General features: G+C 42.3%; 1 protein-coding gene across 5 annotated transcripts in view; it reads right to left on the bottom strand.

Moving 5' to 3' along the window:
• Nucleotides 1-25,077, bottom strand: part of FGFR2 (fibroblast growth factor receptor 2) — a 130,599-nt gene that overhangs the window by 79,103 nt on the left and 26,419 nt on the right. For all 5 annotated transcript variants that reach the window (XM_077455379.1, XM_077455384.1, XM_077455382.1 and 2 more), the window contains exon 2: nt 796-1,008. In XM_077455379.1, coding sequence (XP_077311505.1) covers nt 796-940 — 145 coding nt within the window. In that variant the 5' untranslated portion in view covers nt 941-1,008. The remainder of the gene's footprint in view (nt 1-795; nt 1,009-25,077) is intronic.

The following is a 25,077-nucleotide window of genomic DNA, read 5'->3' as shown; positions in this document are numbered from 1 at the left end:
CAGAATGGCAAATTCCACTGCTAAACAGAACACAAACATAAGTTGGCATGCAAGCCTATTACAGTAATCATGAAGATTTTTTTGTACAAGTTCTTGCTCAATTATAGACCCTTGGATGTGAATGTAATGTAATATAATATTACAGACATATTTGACTGAGACATTAGATGTTCCCAATTGAATACCATCTAGGGACTCTAAACAAATTAACTGAAGTTTAAACCTATGACAATAACGTAAAATGGTAAAGATGATGGAGGGGGAAAAAAAAAAAAATAATAAAATAAAGGAGGGTCGGAATCAAAAATGTCAGTCTAATCCAGTGCTAGATGAATTTATTTATTTATATATATATATATATATATATATATACATACCGTATATATATATATATATATATATATATATATATATATATATATATATATATATATATATATTTTTTTTTTTTTTTTTTTTTTTTTTTAAACAAGAATAAGACCACCGATTTTGTTTTAAGAAAAAGACAAATAAATTTTAACATTTTTTGCCACTTATAGTCAGATAGCTGCAGGTGAATAGGCCAAGCATGTACACTCATTATACAAGCATGCATGTCTAAAACATTTGCTTGATTGCAAATATTTAGCTAGTGTGTATACATCCATGGTCATTAGCTTAAGAGTTATAATTACATTAAAATTATTTTTTGCTAGACCAATCAAACACAGCCACCAATATGTAGCCAAAATCACAGGATTGAGAATTGCAACAATACATTCTGGAAATATTATTTGAACACAGTTTTTCGATTACCTTCTGGTTCTACAGTGGTTTCCTCTACGTGACTGTAAGATGGCCGGGCAATTGCCAAGCTGACCGAGAACAAGCAAAGAAGAAGCATGCTGTCAATGAACCCGCCCCATGCTTTTCGTGAGTGCCGCACCATGAACGACCCCATCCAGCTGGCTGTGAGCAAGCATGAGATGAACGTACCACTATGTGGTTCACAAGTCTGTGTGGGAGATCCTGCAAAAGATCAAATACCAGGGTAAATATCAATCTATACATTTTTTGGGTCATTCAGTAAACCAATACCCAGAACACTGATAATATACAAAAAGCAATAACCTACAGTAATAAACTCCAGTATTGAGGGAAGATCAGTGGAAAACTTCCATCCCATTCAGTCAGTTTTAGGTTGCTGTGCCTTCTAAATTGTCTTATTGAAGGAAAGATAGCTCACATACTACACATCACATTGTGAAATGCTGCAAAATGTATGTATGCCAATCGAGTCAAGGATGTATTGACTTTATAAAATAATTTTGATTAAACCCCTTCCCACCAACTCAATTTATCACTAGTTTACATATGGATAATGGAACTACAGACATCACTGGGGCAATAGTTCCCATCAAAATGATAGACTGGTTTCCACTCACAAAGTGATTGCCATTGGCTCTTTGTGGATGACCACTACCTTTGAAATAGGCAATAGGTTTACAACACATTTTGGGCAGTGCATTTGCTTGCAGCCCAGGATCACAGATTAAAAGCCAACCAGAAACACCATCTGCTTGTATTACCTCCCACAGTACAAAAAACACGCCCGGTGGGTTAAAAAAGCCAAAATATAAAAATGGACCTAGTGTGTTTGTGTGTAACTGTAGCGCTGTGGTAGGGACATTAAGCTATAAACTCTGCTAGGACAGGTACTGATGTGGCTGGTTGTATGTACTCTACAAGGTTCAGAGAAATGTGTTGGCACTATAGAGTTTAAATTAAATAAATATGCAATAAAATCAACAACTATGCTTTTAAATTAGCCATTTTCGTTACAGCCATGTCCGTTTTTGTCATCACACTGAAGTCCATCTGTGATACAAGTTTTCACGGTAAAAAACATATTAAAACTTGTATTTCAGCCCCCTTATTTTCGATTTCCATAAAATGTGAAATTATTCATTCCATTTAATCTAGTTTTATTAGGATGGCAGGAGGCAAATCTGCACAGCAAGCAAACATAGTAACCACACGAAGAACAGCTTATTGCCACAGTTCAGTGATAAAAATTCCTCCTCTCCAAAACTATGGACCTACGCTTTAATATGGAGATTTGTTGGGAAGGTTTCATCAGAAAAATAAGTGTTCTTGGCTTCACTAAATATATGTGTTGAAGAACCAAAAAAAACACTTGAGAGAGTAGGCTAAAGATGAAAAGGCATAATTTAGTAACAAATAAAAATAAAATAAAAATAAAGTTGCTCTATGCTGTGCTACACTGAATAGAATGAATTCTATATTACACACATATATATATATATATATATATATATATATATATATATATATATATATATATATATATATATATATATATAAAAAATTATTTCTTTTGGAGTGCTGTGAAATCACTTTTCCAGTGGTTGGCGGGACAGCAAGCTATTATTACCAATAGCATATACACTTATTCCGCTGCGCTGATTGATATAATTTCTTTCTTTATCATTTCTTAACGCTATGAACCATCTTTTGCAAAAAGTTTTAAAACTGCCAGGCAGAGGTCTTCCTTATGGTTTGATACAGGAAAGGGATGGGTGTATAGCATCCATAACCAAGGACAGTTACAATGTAAGTGTCCACAGGGGACTCGTAAAGAAGCAGCACAGAAAAAGAACGGAGAGAGATATACATACACACAAAAAGGAAGTTTTCATAATCCTGTAGGTAGTAGCTTTAACGTCGTTAATTACAAACTAAAAATAAACTTTTCCTTGTCTGCCAAGTTCTCGAAATAAAAGGAAGGGAAACCTAGGGGTTCAGCTGCAACATGCCAAGGCCAATTAAAGGGTGAATACATGTTTCCCCATCATTCGATTGGAATAAAAATGGGGGTGATTGGATGCAATACACTTTTTAATATTAAATACCTGTAAAAAAAATTTAGAGAGGGGCTACATAGTCACAAGGGCTGTACATACGGGCCAAATATCGGGAGCCAGCAGCCAGTTCAATCGAAACCAGCTGACATTCAACCCATGTGTACGGAAGCCAGGCCAACTTCTGTTAAAGGGGCATGACCGAAAAAAAGGGTCTGCTGATCGGCACCCGATCAGCGCCCTCATCCAAGAGTATCCATGTCAGAATAAAATAACTCGGTGGGGAGATCACTGTACTGATTTTGGATGGTTAGTGCAGAGGGCTCCTCCCGAGCGCCTGAATATTTTTTTTTTTTTTTACATTAAGACCGGTGGGTGTACCAGGTTTAAGAGGTTTCTGCAATTAAGATTTATGGCAGACCTCTCAATATTGGAGATGCATGGAGCACCTATGCAAACAGACTAAATAATCCTGATAACAAACTCCAGCTCCATCCAATCCACCAGGTCAAACTGCAACCCTTTTGCGTACATATACATGCAATATGCAAAAGGACAGTGACCGCAAGCAATTAATCAAGTTCCCGTTAAAAAGTGGCCATATCTGTAGAAAAAGCAATTCCATTTCTTTTAAGCCTATAGTCAGTCATTTTTCAAACATTCCCCAGAATTTCAATGCATCTTCCTTAAGATACAAGCAAAATAGTATGTTTGTAGCCTGGATGTCTTGGACTTTCCATCCACCTGCTTCAGTGATGGTTTCAATGCCTTTCCCACAAATATACACAGAGCTTGGGGTCAGGTTGGAAAGTTAAATTTTAGCTTGGTTCTCGGCAATGATAATTTAATTACATTTTTTGTTAAATGCTGAACCCCTAAAGAGATGCCACGGTGCATGGCCTCTTAGCCTTACTTTTGGCCCAATTGTGTGGTTATAGTAAAAACAGAACTTTCTATTGAAGACTGAAATTCCCTGTCTCAACTGTTACAGAAAAGATGAATAATATTAAATTGGTAGTAAAGTTGGAAAAATCCCGTAAACGTATAAAAAGTGAAATTTCACTTTAAGTATACACCCTGGAGATATTTCACATATGTCACTCAACTCAAAAACACAGAGTCATTGATAAATATTAATGTGGTCCTGCTCCTTCTTTAAAAAGCCAAAGAAAACATGCATCTATTCAACGACTCCCAAGGCTCCAAATGCTGAACTTTGATTTGTTTAAACACATTGGCTGCTCAGCAAATTTGGATTAGTACAAGCCTGTGGAAGAGTAGGAGTTACATGTGTGCAAAGGAACTAAGCTAACTGTTCATTATACACTTTCAGAACACAATACTTCATTACAATCTCATCATGGAACATTAACTAAAAACTGTCAATTCTTTGGCAGGCTCAAAAGGCACATATATGAAAGAACTAAACTACCATAAACCTGGGCAATTAAAAAAAAAAAAAAAAACGCAAGGGTTACCTTCAGTGAAACTGTATGTCAAAACTATCAGCAGATGTAGAGATACACATGGCTTAAAATATCTGCAAATCTTAACTTTCCATGACACGGGTAAGCTTCGCACTAACTTTCCCCGTCCCCTCAGCCTCCAAAGTTTGACTTCCCTTGATAGCAAATAACCTCAATTTGGCATGTCACCTAATTTACCCTTTAACCAGGGTGCCTTGGTAAAATGTCTAAAAATTGCCCAAAGCTGCCCGCAAAGATTTTGCTACAAAAAGGCCACAGGTTTTTATTGTGCGGCATTACAACCTTGGGCACTGTGTGGGCCAGCATCCCAACAACCAATGTCATCAGTGGATAAGAAGGACATCTGCACAAAACCCTTGTTTGCCCCCTGCTCTGCCCCTCACCATTAGCACTGGCGTCACATTGGTTGATCTAGGGAGAAAAACTGGGGGTAAAGAGAGAAATACTGAAATGCTAGTCAGTACCAGTGTGCAACTGTGCATTTGCTTTATAAAAGAGTAGATCACTTTTAATATTGAGCATTGTGTGTGGATAATGTTGCAATGCGTAAAACTATTAGTCAAGTTTTTTTTTTTTTTTATTTGTTTTAATTGGTTGGCTCAAGATTGTGCAAAATTTTAAAGGTTGTAGCAACTGAAAAAAACATTTAATACACACTTGCCTAATCTTCAGATTATTTTGACAGTAACAGTAACCTGTGCTTAAGGCTCCTATCACAATGATGGACCATCCATTGATCTCTATGGGATGGCAGATGTCAGTGGACACATGTCCGCTTAACATCCGATCTAATCCTGTCCGCTAAAAACAGGCGCATGGGGATCCGTCCCCCCATCTGTCTGTTGGATGGAAACGATCATCTTCCTGCTCAGCGGGGAAGATCTGCTTCCGGAGTCTGCCCCATGTATAAGGGGCGTAAAAGGGCATCTAAGGCTTAAGGTACATGGGATGTTTGCAAGCTTTTTTTAGTCAAAAAATAGTCAAAAATGTATTTCCATAAAAAAAAAAAAAAAAAAAACCTGTAAAGGCGCGTTACTGAGTTTAGAATCTGTTACAGGCATTTGGCGTTTCAAATACCTCTGAGCATCTGCCCTGAGCACATTTTTTGCTTTCCAAACATGTGCTGATACGATAACAGAAGAGTTCAGGGGCAGCTGAAAAAAAAATAAAAAATAAAAACACAACACCCAACTGCTTTTAAACATTAGTTGACTAGCAGCAGTGTACATGAAACCTAAATGTAAAAAAAAACGTAAAAAAATTAAAGAAAGAAAAAAAAAATAAAACTCCATTCTTTATTTTGCTTCTTTTAGATAAATCATAGCAGGAAGGTGTATCTACACTTCCTCTCCTAGTTTGACAACACTTACGCAGTTTAGCTGCGTGGTTGTCACCTTATCCTGTACTCTGAGTTAAACTAAAAGCAGCCACATGAATGCAGAGTGTGCTGGCCCATCCTACTGTACTCACTACAGTTAAATTGTGGCATTTAACGGCTGCAAGTGGGTACCCCATATCCACAGGATTCTTAGAGAGTCTAAAGAATCTCCATAGTACAGGGAGAGAAAACTAAGGTTAAAAAAATAATAAATTCACATAGCCGTCATCAACAATCCCCTAACGTTACTAATACGTTTGATACATGCTCAGCTACATCTAGTGGGCATTTTGCATTATTTTCCGGAAATGCCTCAATCATGAAAATACCACATTGTAGCCACTAGATGGAGCCGACGGAAGTACAAGCCAAATTACAGGGATCGTTTGTGACATTCACACAGCACATTTTCTAAGAAGAGACCCTCTCTGCGTTTTGTTAGAGTACAACAGAAATCAATTCATGGTCTGCTAATGCTAAACAGAAAGAAATTGTAACATAAGTCATCATAGGCATCTTTCCTTTTACAGGGTAGATAGAATGGATGTAGAATGGGGGTGGGAGTACATTTAAGATTAGTTTGGTTTTGACTCGCCTTCCACTTTAAGTGCAATACATGATATTGGGCTATATTGCCATTTCACATATTACAGAAGACCATGCTTATGAACTGGAAACACATGGTCAGTTAGGACACTGGCAAACCAGAAAGATTTAGAAAGCGGGCCTACCAGCTGTACAAGATGAATGACAGGAGCTAAATTGGGCTCGCTCAGCAGGTGGACTTTGGTCCCCCGTAAATGTACAAATTTAAATACGGGAAAAGATTGTATGTTTATAAAGTCAAGACAATATGGAGAGATCACAAGAATTCAATATAAACTTTCTAAGAGCAGGAATTTTATTGAGCAGCGGCTCCATGCTTTCACATCAGACAGACATTTTCCAGACTGATCTCCAATACCTAGGACCATCCCTGGAAATCAGAGACAGATGGCAATCGTGAATCTTAATCCCTACTATTATAACTTATAGTTGAAATCGAGCAATCTTGGGCCAGGCAAAGCTCCAGGAGGTTTTTCGGAGTCTGCTGAGGTGTATGAATAGTGATGGACGAACTTCCGACGGGACGTTTCGCGAACGCGAAACGCGAACGGGCACAAACGTTCGCGAAAACGACCGTTCGCCGCGGGCTCCATTGACTTCAATGGGAGGCGAATTTCGCAAACCTTTAGGTCGAATTTGCGGCCACGGGGTAATTATTAGGGGGTAGCACGTAGTCCCACCACCTGGACAATAGCATAATACATGTATGAGGTGAATTTGGGATCGATAACTACAAGCATTTTTTTTTTATTTGGGAAATTGTTCTGACAATTCAGGACTATGGAGCTAATGAAGGCAATGGAGGAGAGGGAAGGTCAGGGACCAGGGTAGGCAAACAAGAGGGTGCAGGAGATACAGAGCACTGACAGCAGCACCGTAATACAGAGCACTGACATCAGCACCGTGACATACAGCGCTGACAGCAGCTCCGTGACATACAGCGCTGACAGCAGCTCCGTGACATACAGCGCTGACAGCAGCTCCGTGACATACAGCGCTGACAGCAGCTCCGTGACATACAGCGCTGACAGCAGCTCCGTGACATACAGCGCTGACAGCAGCACCGTGACATACAGCGCTGACAGCAGCTCCGTGACATACAGCGCTGACAGCAGCTCCGTGACATACAGCGCTGACAGCAGCTCCGTGACATACAGCACTGACAGCAGCTCCGTGACATACAGCGCTGACAGCAGCTCCGTGACATACAGCGCTGACAGCAGCACCGTGACATACAGCGCTGACAGCAGCTCCGTGACATACAGCGCTGACAGCAGCTCCGTGACATACAGCGCTGACAGCAGCTCCGTGACATACAGCACTGACAGCAGCTCCGTGACATACAGCGCTGACAGCAGCTCCGTGACATACAGCGCTGACAGCAGCACCGTGACATACAGCGCTGACAGCAGCTCCGTGACATACAGCGCTGACAGCAGCTCCGTGACATACAGCGCTGACAGCAGCTCCGTGACATACAGCGCTGACAGCAGCTCCGTGACATACAGCGCTGACAGCAGCTCCGTGACATACAGCGCTGACAGCAGCTCCGTGACATACAGCGCTGACAGCAGCTCCGTGACATACAGCGCTGACAGCAGCACCGTAAGCAGCCCCAGGAGGAAGTCAGCACAGCACAGGGATGGTGTGATCCCCTCATAATAAGAACCCCCAGGAGGAAGTCAGCACAGCACAGGGATGGTGGGAGCCCCTCATAATAAGAACACCCAGGAGGAAGTCAGCACAGCACAGGGATGGTGGGAACCCCTCATAATAAGCAGCCCCAGTAGAAATATGACACCGCTCAACCTCTTCAAAGAGGAGGGTAGGGGCATATAGTACGGTGTGCTTTTTTGGGTCAGGGAAGTGAGCCAAATGAATTAAGAAGGTCTGTGTGCTTGATTCCAAAAATTGTTTATAGACATATACATGGTCTACTGATCACATGTGTTGAATTCCTCCGAGATCCATGCCTCATTCATTTTTAGAAATGTGAGGTAGTTAACACTGTGGTGAGCTAGGCGAGTACGCTTATCGGTCACAATCCCCCCTGCTGCGCTGAACGTCCTTTCGGACAGGACACTGGATGAGGGGCAAGCCAACAGTTCGATTGCAAATTGGGCAAGCTCTGGCCAGAGGTCAAGCCTGCCCACCCAGTAGTCTAGGGGTTCATCACTCCTCAGAGCGTCCACATCGGCCGTTAACCCAATGTAGTCGGACACCTGACGGTCTAGGCGTTCCCTGATGCTGGATCCGGATGACACCTGTCGATGGGTCGGCTGAAAGAATGACCTCATATCCGAAGTCACCAACACATCTTCAAACCGGCCTCTTCTTGCAGGCGCTGTTGGATTGGTACCCGCAAATCCTTCTCTGGGAGTGGGAATTGCTCCTCTGCCAGCGCACGCAAAAGCAGAATGCAGCATTTCTCGAAGCAAGGCCTGGAAGTGCTGCATTCTGACAGCCCTCTGCGACGGCGGTAACATTTCCGCCATTTTGTGTTTGTACCGGGGGTCTAAGTACGTTGCCACCCAGTACTGGTCCTTGACCCTCATGCTTTTTATACGGGGGTCCCTATTAAAACACTGGAGCATGAAGGCCCCCATTTGCACTAAAGTGGAAGCGGTGTGGTGGCCTGGCTCCTGCTCATCATCCAGGATAATGTCGTCCTCTTCATTCTCCTCTCCCCATCCTCGCACAACAGGGATCCCAGAAAGGTTTAAAGCATGCTCTTCTTGCTCCTGCTCATCCGCCCCGGCACCATCCTCCTCTGACTCCTCATCAGACTCCTGTTGTTGACTTGTCTCAGATAGAGTAGCCCCCCCTGGGAATTCATCCAGCATTGCGACTTCCTCATCTTCCCGCTCCTGCTCCTCCACAGCCTGATCAATGACACGACGCAATGCACGCTCCAGAAAGAAGGCATAAGGTACCATGTCACTGATGGCGCCATGGCTGCGACTGACCAGTTTGGTGATCTCCTCAAATGGCCGCAGAAGTCTGCATGTGTCGCGCATGAGCAGCCACTGGCGCGGTGAAAAAAAACCCAGCTCCCCAGAACCGTTTCTTTCGCAGAGTTCATACAGGTAGACGTTAACTGCACGTTTCTGCTGGAGCAGCCTATCAAGCATATAGAAGGTTGAGTTCCATCGCGTCGGGCAATCGCAAATAAGACGTCTGACCGGCAGATGGTGTCGCCGCTGAATGTCAGCAAGGCGAGCCATGGCCGTGTAAGATCTTCTGAAATGGGCCGAGATTTTCCTTGCCTGCCGCAAGATGTCCTGGACCCCAGGGTATTTGACAAGGAATCGCTGCACGACCAAGTTTAAGACGTGTGCCATGCACGGCACGTGCGTGATTTTGCCCTGTTTCAATGCGCTAAGCAGATTGGCACCGTTGTCACACACCACTTTACCAACTGTCAAATTGAGCGGTGTTAGCCACTCATCTGCCTGTGAACGCAAAGCTGAAAGGAGTGCCGGGCCAGTGTGGCTCTTTGCTTCCAGGCACAACAGACGCAGCACGGCATGGCAACGTCTCACCTGGCATGTGGAATAGGTTCTGGGGAGCTTGGGCGGTGCAGTGGAAGAGACGCTAGCAGCGGAAAAGGAGGAGGCAGCTGAGGAGGAGAGGGAGGAGGATGGAGTAGGAGGAGGAGAAGAAGAGTCAGGCCTGCATGCAATCCGTGGCGGTAAAACCAAATCTACACGGGTGCCACGGGTTACATGCTTGACGGCCGTCAGAAGGTTCACCCAGTGGGCAGTAAAACTGATATACCTTCCCTGCCCGTGTTTGCTAGACCACGTGTCTGTGGTCAGATGTATCTTGGCACCGACACTGTGTGCCAGAGATACATTCACTTGCCGCTGAACATGGCCATATAGCTCTGGGATGCCCTTCTCTGAGAAATACTTCCTTCCTGGGACCTTCCATTGTGGTGTTCCAATGGCCACAAATTTGCGAAAGGCCTCCGAGTCCACCAGTTTATATGGCAGTAGTTGGCGGGCTATGAGTTCTGACAAGCCAGCCGCCAACCGTTGGGCAAGAGGGTTATCCGGCGTCATCATTTTTTTACGCTCAAACATTAGGCCCACGGAAGCCTGCCTTTTTGCAGAAAAATGTGAGCTTGGCGTGATGGAAGGTGGAGTGGAGGACAATTGTGAGGAGAGAGGAGAAGGAGAAGTAGAAGACGAGGCTGGACGGTGAGAGCCTGCAGTGTGGCTTTGTGTGTTCCGTTGCTCCCACTGGGCTCGGTGATGGCTGCTCATGTGCCTTCTTAAGGCGGTCGTCCCTAGGTGAGTATTGGGCTTACCGCGACTAACGCGTTGACTGCAAAGATTGCAGATGGCAACGCTATTGTCAGCAGCGGACACGTTAAAAAAAGCCCACACTGCGGAGCCATGTGCCGGTGTCCTGGGAGCGCCAGATGTGACCGTACATGGTCGATGACTCGCTCCTGATACATTTGCAGTCTGCTTTGTCCCTGCTGTGCAATGTAAGTCATTGCTGCTTCTCCTCCCTATCTGCTGGTCCATATCTCCCTCTGAACTCCCCTCCTCTTCCTCTCTTGTGGGCACCCACGTGACATCACTAGACACGTCATCATCAACGTCACCTTCCCCACCGCTATAAGTAGAGATCTCGGAGTAGGCAGCAACACCGGGGACCAACCTCCTCCTTGGGCTGATCTGGGTACTGGCGTCAGACTGCTGAGTAGCGCTTGTTGCTACCTCCTCTTCCTGATCCAATACCAAGAGTGGCTGCGCATCAGAAATGTCCTCTTGATATGGATCGGAAAATAATTCCAGTGACTCAAGCGGAAGGTATGTGGTGGTGGTGGTGGTGGTCGTGTTGTTGGTGGTAGTGTCTTTGGGGGTGCACATAGCAGAGAGTGAAGAAGAGGGTGCAGATCGAGAGGATGAGGAGGGTGCAGAAGAGTAAGGCTGAGCGAGCCACTCAACCAAGTCTGGTGCATCCTTTAAAGTAATTGAACGCACCTTCTGCAACTTCCCACTTTGGCTCAAGCCTGTTGCTCCTGCCCTACCCCTACCACCCCTGCGGAAGGGCCTGCCTCTTCCTCTGCATGTCATTTTTTAAATGACCCTGTGACAAAACTCTTAGTCCCTATACCGCTGAAGGACTGCTGCAGTATAGGTGAGCGGTCAGCAGTGGTGCACGTCAACCCTATCTATTGTGGACCTATAGCGGTCCTTACAGAACAGCAGACTGTACCGCACTCAAGCCTATGTACCGTAGCACCCTATACCAAGTTACCAGTCCTTATAAGAACTTTTGTGGACCAAGCAGGTTGTGTATTAGTGTTTAGCAGACTGTACGTCAGTCCCTATACCGCTGAAGGACTGCTGCAGTATAGGGCAGCGGTCAGCAGTGGTGCACGTCAACCCTATCTATTGTGGACCGATAGCGGTCCTTACAGAACAGCAGACTGTACCGCACTCAAGCCTATGTACCGTAGCACCCTATACCAAGTTACCAGTCCTTATAAGAACTTTTGTGGAACAAGCAGGTTGTGTGTTAGTGATTAGCAGACTGTACGTCAGTCCCTATACCAATGAAGGACTGCTGCAGTATAGGGCAGCGGTCAGCAGTAGTGCACGGCAACCCTATGTATTGTGGACCGATAGCGGTCCTTACAGAACAGCAGACTGTAACGCACTCAGGCCTATGTACCGTAGCACCCTATACCAAGTTACCAGTCCTTATAAGAACTTTTGTGGACCAAGCAGGTTGTGTGTTAGTGATTAGCAGACTGTACGTCAGTCCCTATACCAATGAAGGACTGCTGCAGTATAGGGCAGCGGTCAGCAGTAGTGCACGGCAACCCTATGTATTGTGGACCGATAGCGGTCCTTACAGAACAGCAGACTGTACTGCACTCAGGCCTATGTACCGTAGCACCCTATACCAAGTTACCAGTCCTTATAAAAACTTTTGTGGACCAAGCAGGTTGTGTGTTAGTGTTTAGCAGACTGTGCGTCAGTCCCTATACCGCTGAAGGACTGCTGCAGTATAGGGCAGCGGTCAGCAGTAGTGCACGGCAACCCTATGTATTGTGGACCGATAGCGGTCCTTACAGAACAGCAGACTGTAACGCACTCAGGCCTATGTACCGTAGCACCCTATACCAAGTTACCAGTCCTTATAAGAACTTTTGTGGACCAAGCAGGTTGTGTGTTAGTGATTAGCAGACTGTGCGTCAGTCCCTATACCGCTGAAGGACTGCTGCAGTATAGGGCAGCGGTCAGCAGTAGTGCACGTCAACCCTATGTATTGTGGACCGATAGCGGTCCTTACAGAACAGCAGACTGTACTGCACTCAGGCCTATGTACCGTAGCACCCTATACCAAGTTACCAGTCCTTATAAAAACTTTTGTGGACCAAGCAGGTTGTGTGTTAGTGATTAGCAGACTGTACGTCAGTCCCTATACCAATGAAGGACTGCTGCAGTATAGGGCAGCGGTCAGCAGTAGTGCACGGCAACCCTATGTATTGTGGACCGATAGCGGTCCTTACAGAACAGCAGACTGTACTGCACTCAGGCCTATGTACCGTAGCACCCTATACCAAGTTACCAGTCCTTATAAGAACTTTTGTGGACCAAGCAGGTTGTGTGTTAGTGATTAGCAGACTGTACGTCAGTCCCTATACCAATGAAGGACTGCTGCAGTATAGGGCAGCGGTCAGCAGTAGTGCACGTCAACCCTATGTATTGTGGACCGATAGCGGTCCTTACAGAACAGCAGACTGTACTGCACTCAGGCCTATGTACCGTAGCACCCTATACCAAGTTACCAGTCCTTATAAGAACTTTTGTGGACCAAGCAGGTTGTGTGTTAGTGATTAGCAGACTGTACGTCAGTCCCTATACCAATGAAGGACTGCTGCAGTATAGGGCAGCGGTCAGCAGTAGTGCACGTCAACCCTATGTATTGTGGACCGATAGCGGTCCTTACAGAACAGCAGACTGTACTGCACTCAGGCCTATGTACCGTAGCACCCTATACCAAGTTACCAGTCCTTATAAGAACTTTTGTGGACCAAGCAGGTTGTGTGTTAGTGTTTAGCAGACTGTGCGTCAGTCCCTATACCGCTGAAGGACTGCTGCAGTATAGGGCAGCGGTCAGCAGTAGTGCACGGCAACCCTATGTATTGTGGACCGATAGCGGTCCTTACAGAACAGCAGACTGTAACGCACTCAGGCCTATGTACCGTAGCACCCTATACCAAGTTACCAGTCCTTATAAGAACTTTTGTGGACCAAGCAGGTTGTGTATTAGTGTTTAGCAGACTGTGCGTCAGTCCCTATACCGCTGAAGGACTGCTGCAGTATAGGGCAGCGGTCAGCAGTAGTGCACGGCAACCCTATCTATTGTGGACCGATAGCGGTCCTTACAGAACAGCAGACTGTACCGCACCCAAGCCTATGTACCGTAGCACCCTAGACAGACCAAGTTACCAGTCCTTATAAGAACTTTTGTGGAACAAGTGAGTTGTGAATGATTAGCAGACTGCAGCAGAAGGGCAGCAGTCAAGTATAATATTCTTTCTATATTTGGAAGAAAGAATATTATACGTGTACAAGCCTATTACCGTACCACTGATACCAGTCCTGAAAAGAACCTTTGTGGAACTAATAGTAACAGCAAGTCTTTAAAATTATCCTCACTGCCTGACACACTGCTTCCTGCCTGTCCCTATACAAATTGGCAAAAAAGAGTAGGCTGGAACGATTAGCTGGAACAGCTCTTTTGTGGACCTGATAGTAACAGCTAATGATGATGATGATGATGATGATGAAGAAAGACTAATCTGGCTGAGCTGTCCCTAAAATAGCAGCATACAGCGCTCTGTCCCTTTATCTAAACTGACAAAAGAAACTCAGGCTGCTGACCTAACACCTATACCAGTCCTGAAAAGAACTTTTGTGTACCAAATAGCTAGCGTTTTCTCTGTCCCTACTCCACACAGGATCCTTTCCCTACAGTGACAGAAGAAAGAATGTAAAATGGCCACCGGATCGGGTGTATTTATAGGTTAGGGGGAATGTCCAAGTGTCCATGAGCTGTCATGTCTCAATTGGTTGTCCTGTAACACATGATAAACGTGTCACGAAAGGTTAAAGTTCTTGTATACATTAAACACGTAAGTCCGCCGGGGCGAACGACGGAAAAAGGCGTTCGAACCCGCGGACGGCGAAAGTCGGAAATTCGCCGCGAAACGACCGCCGGGCGAACCGTTCGGCCATCACTATGTATGAAGGGTTGTTTGCAGATTCCTTACTCACACTGCTAAGTTTTTACAGCTGCATTTCTGAACTTCCCCCACTAGGAATACACAACGTCACTTTCCAGAGTGGACGGGTGTGTAGTTACCTTTGTGCAAGTCTGAATGCAAGTGCAGGCATGAAAGAAAGGAAAAAAAAATAAAACTAACTTTGGACCCGCACATGTGTTAATGGAATGTTAACACTTTCACTGCATCATTTTTTATTTTTTACAACTCTAGACAGCTAGAACTTGTAGTAACATGGACAACCCTTATCTGGTTATAAATAAACAGGGATATGGAATGTGACCTGCACTCAAACACCATTCAAAATATGTTACAGCTATTTAAAGCAGACCTAAAAACTGTTAGTCAATTAGGTCTGATTTAAGAGATAACTATTAAAATTGGCATTAGCAAGGCAGGCTGAGCTGAGGGTAGTAATACAACACCAAAAAACACAAACATCCTAGAGTTGTAAAAATTGGGTGTTCGTGGTTGGCTGGTAACGGATCACATGACCTGAAACTGGAATGCCATTAGATCACATAACCCAGAGTAGCTCCACATGGTTTTTGCCAAGGTCATAAGTCATATCCAATAAAGTCAGAGAACGCCAACACCGAAGTGCATGCTGCAGGACATGCAACCCATAACGGGATCTTTAGGTGATCAACTTTTTACAACTCTCAGGTTGGAACAATCGTGATAGGACCATTTCAGATGACACATTCTTCCCCAAGATAGGATAAGCAAGCAGTATTTACAGAAAATGCATATTACCCACAGAATGTGACCAATGTTAAATCGACACGTCCTACCAGTAGAGTAATGATGTCATCTTTGATTATACGAAGTGACCAATTATATAAAATGTGGCAATGGAAGAAAAGTTGATATATTTGTTTTACTATGTTTCAACTGAATAACCTATTTGTACAGGAGGTTTCAGGAACCAATTCATTAATTAAGCAAGAAGCAGTAACCCACCGCAACCAGGTTATATTTTCCATGATTGAGAGAAGGCAAAACACTAAACAAATAGATGTAATATGTATCAAATGTGCTGTACAAAAAAATAAAATAAAAAAATTGTCTGCTAGATTAAGGGGGGTCAGATGTAGCCCTATGCTTGTCTTTATTAAGCCCTTGGGACACAATTCCTTCCACCGACACCAAATGATGGGGGACTATCCCTCCCACCGACACCAAATGATGGGGGACTATCCCTCCCACCGACACCAAATGATGGGGGACTATCCCTCCCACCGACACCAAATGATGGGGGACTAACCCTCCCACCGACACCAAATGATGGGGGACTATCCCTCCCACCGACACCAAATGATGGTGGACTATCCCTCCCACCGACACCAAATGATGGGGGACTATCCCTCCCACCGACACCAAATGATGGGGGACTATCCCTCCCACCGACACCAAATGATGGTGGACTATCCCTCCCACCGACACCAAATGATGGGGGACTATCCCTCCCACCGACACCAAATGATGGGGGACTATCCCTCCCACCGACACCAAATGATGTCTTTTTTTTTTTTACTCCCACCAACCCTATGCATAGTTTATGCCCACTGATGCCAGGGCAATTCTTACTACAACTGCCTATGGTACGCCCCCTTACACTTTGAAGGGCAGTAAACCAGCCCCTTGTTTTGAAAGCTTGAAAACCCTTGCGCTAGATCTTCCAACATAATTGCTTAGGAATAGTGTATTTAAAAAAAATAAAAATAGAAAAAGAAAAATTAGGCATACTTGGGGTTTTTGTATCCATCATGGACAATCACTACCTAAAGAACAATGCTATGAGTAAGGTCACAGTGGCTGAAACATGTTAACATCGTTTTACTGGATGTTCTTGCGCAGCCAATAAAGATTTTCAACGTTGGGGTACGAGTTGCCAGCTTAGATCTATCAATGTAAAATAGCTAAAATGCTATCTATTAGAGCTTTACAACATTATCACTTAATAATAGTATAAAAAAAAAAAAAAAAAAAAAAAAAAATTATCTACACACTGTGCTTTTTTGTATTTATCATGGTCAACCAGAATTTGAGTTGAATTACAACATCAGGGTTCAGAAAGTCTCCTGTGTGCAGCACCCCCAAGTCCAGAGTGAGGGCTGGTATTCCAGGAACAAAACAGCATACACATCTCTCACAAAGCCCACTCCACTGCCTTTACTATGGAATCCTTAAATAAACATTCCCCTATAAAACAGCACTTACACAAACATTCCCTTTATACATTCTCTTGCTGAAACTTGCTGCCTCTATAAAAACATATCTGCAGCTTGCGCCAATAACTCATAGGAACCATTTTTCAAAAAGATCCTGACTGTTCGAAGGAGAGAGGAATTTCTGCGTTGAACATTGCACACCACTATTTTTCTTAATTTATTCTTACAGATACAGCTCTTCGCTACAGGTAGTCCTTAGAAACCCAGATACATACTCTAAGAGCTAGCTGTGTCTCCACTGGGGGGGGGGGGGGGGGGGGGTGGGGGGGCTTCCCCTAATTTTTTTGACCCAGTGTTCAGTTGGACCGGGACAGGAAAAAAAATACACATCCCCATGATGATTGATGACCAGGACAGGAAGTGAAGAATAATCTTCCCAAAAGGGATAGCACATACAAACCATTAAACATTAAACATAAACCATTAAAGTGGGAGTAATGGATGATTTTTACTTAAAAATGTATAGTAAAATATCCCCTAAACATGCAATTTAGGAGAGATTTACATGTGAAGCTGCCGGTGATGTCTCTGAAGGAACCGCATGCGCGGGAGTGACATCATCGCAGCTAGTCCAATCAAAGGACCAGAGCCCACCAACCCAGAAGGAAGACCGGATGAAGACGGAAGCCCTGTCCGAGGTGACATACTAGCACATTATAACCTTGCATTGCAGGTTTAAAAAAAAAAATATATATATATATATAATATAAATTTATATTAAATTTAACTAAAAACTGTCTGCTGAGAAAGGAAGCATGGATGTTATTAGCTAGAAAATTAATTTAAAGAATGTGTAAACCCAACATTTTTATACTCCTGATATGTGCCTGCTGTACCATGCATCCTGTTCGCTTTGTAATGCTTCATTTATGTGAAATATCCGGTGTTCCTGCCAGTCAGAGCACAGCATTGCCAGTTATCTGGCTGTGATGGAACTCAGCCTGCTCTTCTCCAATGATTAGACTTCCGCTGGCATGCCCCATTTGTACAGCCATTCACTAGGAAGACCAGTGTGATGCCGTTTCCCCTCTCTGAGCTCCTTATGCAGCTGAGAACAGAGGGAAAGTGATCACTTATAAGGGGAGGGGGGGGGGCATTTTTTTTTTTTTTATGTATACATAGATGTTTTTCCATTTATATTTTAAATGGAATGGATTGTTTTACAAGGTGTGGGCTTACATATACTTTAAATACGTTTTTGGCTTTTCGGTTTAGATACATGAAGGTAGAGAACACTGTAGGACAATGCACTTCGACCAGTGAAGTGAGGCCCTGTTTAAATCTCCATGCTTTACCACGTTGCATTAGAATAGAATTCCTGCTTGCTGCATCCTTTAAGTGTTACTAAACTGAAAACAGTAAAAATCAGTCAGTCAGTCTGTTAATGTAGCAAAACATGCTTGTTATACTCACTGTGGAGCCTAAGGGGTTAATCCTCTGCATGGTGTAAAAAGACTGTTTGTCTTCTCTTATCCTCCTTTTTTTTTCTTTGGAGGGTGCATGTGATCAGCATAGGGCCAATCAGTACTGTCCAGACAGAGGTTCAGGGGTCCTGCAGCCTCATAGGACAATCGGGGGGGGGGGGGGGGGGAGCGACTCCTCCTATAAGCTTTAACCAGACACTGACAGTCACAAGACTTCTAAGATATTTAGCAAATTTATATTTACTAAAAATAATTGCATTTCCATAGTCTGTGTACTGTGTAGACCAGATATAGTGTGAATGCAGGGTCCTGGGTTTAGTAACACTTTAATATGGATTTTGGGAAAACAAGCATGACAGAGTTAAACGGTAATGCATGTAAAATGCATGATATTCATACAACATAGCATCTAGAACAATTTGCAGGTCTCTAAACTGTCTGCTGGCTTCCAGAACAGATAGACTAGATTCGTTTGTCTATCCCTGGCAGATGTATCACTACATAATTGTGTGAAATATTTGACTTTGTTAACCACAGAGCAGGCTTTGTGCTCGATTAAGACAGTCTAGAAAAGGTCAATTAGATATAGATTGAGAGCAAGTTTATATAATGCATGTGTAATAATGAACTGCCATAACTGCATGGAGAATAGAGGCAATTTATTGTCATTGTAAGAACCTACCCACATTCCAACCGCTAAGCACACACATACACACACACCTCCACAAACACACAACATGCTTCAGCAATCGACCACAAAAGGCACAAAGGCCTGTGTGTTACAATAGTCAAAAGCCTCTTTTGTGAGAAGGTGAAAGGGGGAAACGCTACGGAATGTAAGTGCCCAGGTGGTTGTGTTTGTTCATCGTCTCTGGAGACATGGCTTTTGTAAGCTATATATGTAAATAGAACTTTATCTCTGTGCTTTCTCCTTGCTTGGGAGAGAGATGCTTTGTGGCAACATTTATTTTGTATAGATTGTTTACAAAAGCAAATGGCATAAAAACTAACCTGAGAAGGAAAAAAAATATATATATATCTAATGCCACACACATGGAATACACAAAAGAACTCAGAATGCATTTAAAGTAAACATGTAGAAATACATAACATCTAAAAAAAAATTCCATCAAGGGAACTAGTCCCTGTTGAAGCCCCCCCCCCCCCCCCCCCAAATTTGAAAAATGTACCCTCACTTCCTGTTTTGTAGACCCAACAGAAAGGAAGATGAACTCACTGCAAAAGTAACACTGGCCATACACCCAAGGCTGAATGAAAACATTTTTTAAAATAAAAATAAAAAACAAACACAAGGGGATTCCTCCATCCATGCTAAACAGTGCAGCTGGCCAAATCTCCCACTACAGCATTTGGATCGGGCTTGCACCCAGCAGGTGCTGCTCAGCCTACAATCTTCTAAGATGCTTCTTTGACTTGAATGATGTTAGACAGATTGATGCCAACAAGGCCAAACACGATGAAATTTCAGCTGGTTGCTACTGAAAATTTGTTTAGTTGTATATGGCCAGCTTATGGGAATTTCTTAGTTGTCAGCAGAAGTGTACCTACTGGAAAAATAGTAACCGGGGCAAGAGGGTAAAATCTCATTAGGTACACAGACAGCTAAAAAAAAAACCTGCAACATGTTCTAATCCTTCCAAGTCTACCTAAAACTAAAATGGAAGTTTTTAGTTTTTGGATACATATTAGCACCCCTACAAAATTTTGGCTCAGTAACTGTTTGCAGCGTACTTGTGTCTCCATGCAGCTTCATGTTTTAAAAGAACATTCAATAGTCAGAAACGCTTTATGTACACGGGACTAAGTTCAACCTCTCCTGAACGATTTAACTTGACAGCTAGAAACCGGTGTCTAAAAATTGTGCCGTTTAGTCGCGTTTGAAGACATTTTTTTTTTTTTTTTTTTTAAATAGCCAAAAATTAAAAGCGCTTGTAAACGAAACGCAGCTAAATGCGAGTTACCACATTTAGCATTTGAAATGACTCGAAACATTTTTTTGGGTTCCAAAAAGGTCCCTAAACACAACTGACTAGGAACGACTATAAACAAACCTGTGTACATGTACTTATAAGATAAGAGAGGGGAGTTCAGGAGCAGTTGAAAAAAATGCCCAACTGCTCCTAAACATCCATTTACCAACAGCAGTGTACATAAGCTCATCTTTAACAGCTGACTACTGTACAGCAATATGACCATAGGTCCCCTTTGGAAGATTTCCCCTCATCCCCTGTTCTGGTGACAACATTTTGGCTTCTGCCTCGGGAACTGGGGGGGGGGGGGGGGGAGTTGACCTTCTCACTGGGGATGTGCCAATACCCATGCCAGCCATAACTAGAAAAAAAAAAAAAAACGTTGGCTTTAGATAGATACACTCCAGAGATCTAATACATAAGCTGATAAATTGTGTTATATTTCGATGTATATGGAACTGTGATCACATATTTAAATATTAAAGTCTCATGTTCTACTTTCAGGAAGCCACACACCAAGTGTAAGGAGTCAAGTAATGGTCCCCGTCTCATTCATCATAAACACATTTCAACACTGTCTGAAAGTTCCAGATTCTTTCATGTAATTGCACCCAAGATTGAGCCTGAAGGCAGCGGCCTCTCCCTCTACTCTGCAGGGGGGACTCTGACCTCCTACACACGGGAATATGTACACCGGATCTTCAGGCACCGATGTAAGTTTGTACCCGCTAAAAAAGGTATGCCCCAGCCAAATATGTACAATATATTTTACATTTGAACTCAATCAAGCCTACCGCCTCTAATTTTCAACCTGGCAATTATCTTACGCTAAGGTCTTTTTATACAGTTTTTTTGGTCCATTCTATGCATCTTCATCCAGTCTTGCATACTTCTCATTTTTATGTACTAATTCACCAATTTTTGTACAGACTATAAAATAATATAGAAATTGAACCTGTCTAATCTATATGAATACATGTACTTTTTTTATTATTATGTTTTATATCTGTTTTGTAGCCTTGGTGAAGGGAAAGTAGTGTTCCCCAAAACATCTATGGTCAATTTATTAAATTCTAGGACTCATTCACCTTATGGTTTGATGCCCATTTTTTCCCGTTTTCAAACAGCACTTTGAGATGTAAACACCATCATCATTTAGGCTGGCCATACATTATACAATTTTCCTTTAGATTTATCAAAACCATATGATATGGAGGTCAAACCTAAACACTTTCAATTTGTATTCACTCAGGCAGGCCCTTGTACTACATAGTTGAAGGTACATCCTAGGGAAATGGAATAAGAAAATTATACAATGTATGGGCAGCCTTAGTTTGCAAAACTATCAATAATTGTTTATCTCAAAAAAAAAAAATGAAGCCATTTCCCATCTACATGCATGCACTCCAGGGATGGCCACGTGCAACTTGTAGCTGGAGTTAGGTGTTAATTCTAGAAAGTATTTTGCACCTGAAGTTCTAATTACAATTACGTGGACAATGGATCCCCTTCATGGAAATCATTGTTATGGCTAATCGTTGTATTACATACAAACAGTGGAGCCTCAGATAAATATTTCAGTGTATAAACCAATAGTGCAAAAGTACATAGCCTTCATCTACTTAATATCACTTAGAATAAAACACAAATAAATCAATCCAATAAAATGCTCAAATGAAGGTGTTCTGTTAAATCATCCAAAAGTGAGAGTCCATACAGATGGTCCACTTTCCAAAAATACGGCACATGTTCACACTCTTAATAAAGTGCTTAGTGCAATGAAACGAAGAAGAAAAAATAGTGCAAATCCAGCCACATATCAAATAGTGTGAATCCCCCACCACAATGCACTCAGAGGGCTAATGGTAATTAGCTTGTATGTGTAATCTACCCTTTCAGAAGATCAACGCTGTCCTCTTAAATACACAGGGCTGCCTGGTATCCATCCTAATAGAGAAAAAGGTCACCACCCAGATCCAAAAATTGCAGCATATAGTGTAGTGTTTATTTAAATGCTCAGATCAAATAAAATGTACACATGGATACAGTATAAAACTGCTATGCAAACAAATTCCGCCAGCACTTACACCAAAGGCCACTGCTCCACAGACATGGAGTTGGCGGCACAAAGTCAGCATATAGGGCTCCACTCAATACATTTTGTGAGCATCAACATACTCAGGGGCTCTGCCCCTATAGCACTACCTGCCGGCTCTAATGGTAAATACATATACACCATGGAGGTTGATTTACAAAGACTGGAGTACTAAATCTGGCACAACTCCAGTTTTTTCTTTGTTTGTCAAAGCTTAATTGAACATGCTGAAGTTAGAAACTGACTGGCTGCCTTGCACCAGATTTTGCTCTCCGGTTTTAAAAACCTTGTCTAAAATTTTATTTTATAAAAATACACTAGTACAGGCATACCCAAACAATTTTATGTTATTCAGCAAAAATGTATTTTAAAATAAAAAATTTTTTAACACACACTACAGCTAATCAAGTTTTAACCGCAATAGGCACTTTTAGGATACACTTGATAAAAACGGCACTTTACTACCCGCCACTATTTAAACAGCTGGATTGTAGCCTTAGGGCCCATGCACACGGGTTTAAAAAGCAAGCTGAATTCAAAGTCGTACAACTTATAGTACTTTATGGATCTGAATGCAGCAGTATTGCACATGCACCTAGCAGTTTCTTGCTCATTAATCTTGTGCTGCTTTCAGTTGCATAAAACAAAAAAGTTGAAAATTCTGCTTATATATATATATATGCTGGGGTTGAAAATTTAGCTAAAAGCTAAAGGAAGAGATGAATTTTACAAATGTTAATATTTTTGGTATGTCTAAATGCAAGTACAGAGAAGCACTTTGTGAATGTTTACGTGTTTTTTTTTTTTTTTTACAGCAAGATCCTGTGTAGATATCAGTACTTTAGTGGACATGAGCCCTGATTTTTATTAGGATTACACTGGTAATACTTTGAAACAATAGATAGTTGTTGTAATGTATGCATTTTTATGGTTATTTTTGAAGAGCACTACATTGCCAATGTTGATTGGATTTAGCTGTACCAATGCCTGTGTACCTATTCTTGTGTAGGACATTCATTGGTTTGTTACTGACGCTAAATTACTGGGTTTGCAGGATAATATGTTAACTTAAACATTTTTTCCTTTCTTTCGAAATCCTGAACATAATATATGTAGAAATAATTCATTAAAGACTGCATTCTCCCTTAAGCAAGTTGGTTAGTTTAATGTCAGGTAGATTTATTGGAAAAAGCCAGTCCACTGTTCCCTGCATCCAACTGTAAACTCTCTGCATTTGCTTTCCCAGTCCAGTATATCAATCCCAAACCTTACGTCGGGCACTGCTTGCTGGGTTTTTGAAATTTTCAATTCTAGATCAGGGATATGCAATTAGCGGACCTCCAGCTGTTGCAGAACTACAGCTCCCATGAGGCATAGCAAGACTGACAACCACAAGCATGACACCCAGAGGCAGAGGCATAGGCATGGTGGGAGGTCAGCAAGTTGCATATCCCTGTTCTAGATATTGCAACAGGAGGTAGTTGAGAACGTAGCTTGAACCCACGGTTGGGGCAGAGCCCACTAAAATCTAGCTGTAATCCAGGGGTGTCCATGTGGCCCACGATGGCTATAAACGTGGCCCAACACAAAAATGTTAAGTTTACTTAAAAACAATGCTTTTTTTTGTAGAAATGTGTTTATACTTATGCATGCAGCCGAAGAAAAATGTTGACAGCATCTCTTTACTGCTCTTTTATAAGCTTCATCCCACTCTTCACAATCACACCTTATTCACGTCGTCAGTTTTCAGTGGCATCTATATTTGTGAGCACATGAAGGACAAAATTGGAACCAAAATATCTAATGAGTGCCTTGAGAATTGCTACCAAATCCATCAAACCAGATATTGATGCATTTGGTTTTCAAAAAGCAGTGTCAAATATCGCACTAGTTTTATGTTGCCCTCTTAATTTTATAGATAAAAATTAAACAAAAAAAATAAATAAAAATAATATATCTTTTTATGACTTTCTGCTCATCAACTATCCTTGTTAGTGTCTTTTGTGTGGCCCAAGACAATTCCTCTTCTTCCAATGTGGTCCAGGAAGGTCAAAAGTTTGGACACCCCTCCCGTTAAAGGGTGTCAGGAGTGCTATGGCAATGCCAGTAACAAGGAAAAGATTATGGTTTAGGAAGTTAGTTAACATGCAACCTAGAAGATTCCTTTAAAATAAGTGCTCATTTACTGGTTCCAATGCATTTCTCGTTGACTGCTCGGATGCTTAATTACACCTTTGCTGTGTAATGTTTGTTGTAATGTTGAAAATTCAATAAAAAAAAAATTGTAAGATAAAAAAAAAAAAAAAAAGAAAGAAGTTTGGACCTGCTGTAACCTAAATATAATTTAAGTGGACTGGCCAATTCAGGAAGTAATGTTGACCTCATGGAACAGATAAGTGTTGAATGGTGAAAAAAGCTGTAATTCTGTCCAAAAGACTTTAGGTAGATGCTGCATTATTAAAGGTCTCACTCCTCTTTATGGAATAGCAGAAGCTGGAACACAAACGCAAGTAGAACTACCCATCAATAGAGTTGGGAAATGTGAAAGGGAGAGCTCACTGTTGGATCATCTGGGTGATTTTCTTGCATGCATTTAACTTTTTTTTTTTTTGACAAGAACACATTGCAGAACAAATAATCATTAATTTTTAATGGCACCCCAACACACAAACTAAATGCCTAATGCA

This window comes from Lithobates pipiens, unplaced genomic scaffold, assembly GCF_037356315.1.
Source record: "Lithobates pipiens isolate NorthernLeopardFrog02 unplaced genomic scaffold, aLitPip1_a1.2 Scaffold_25, whole genome shotgun sequence".
In the NCBI taxonomy this organism is placed as follows: Eukaryota; Metazoa; Chordata; class Amphibia; order Anura; family Ranidae; genus Lithobates; species Lithobates pipiens.
Note: the sequence above shows the minus strand (reverse complement) of the source record. Positions and strands in the feature narration are given on the sequence as shown.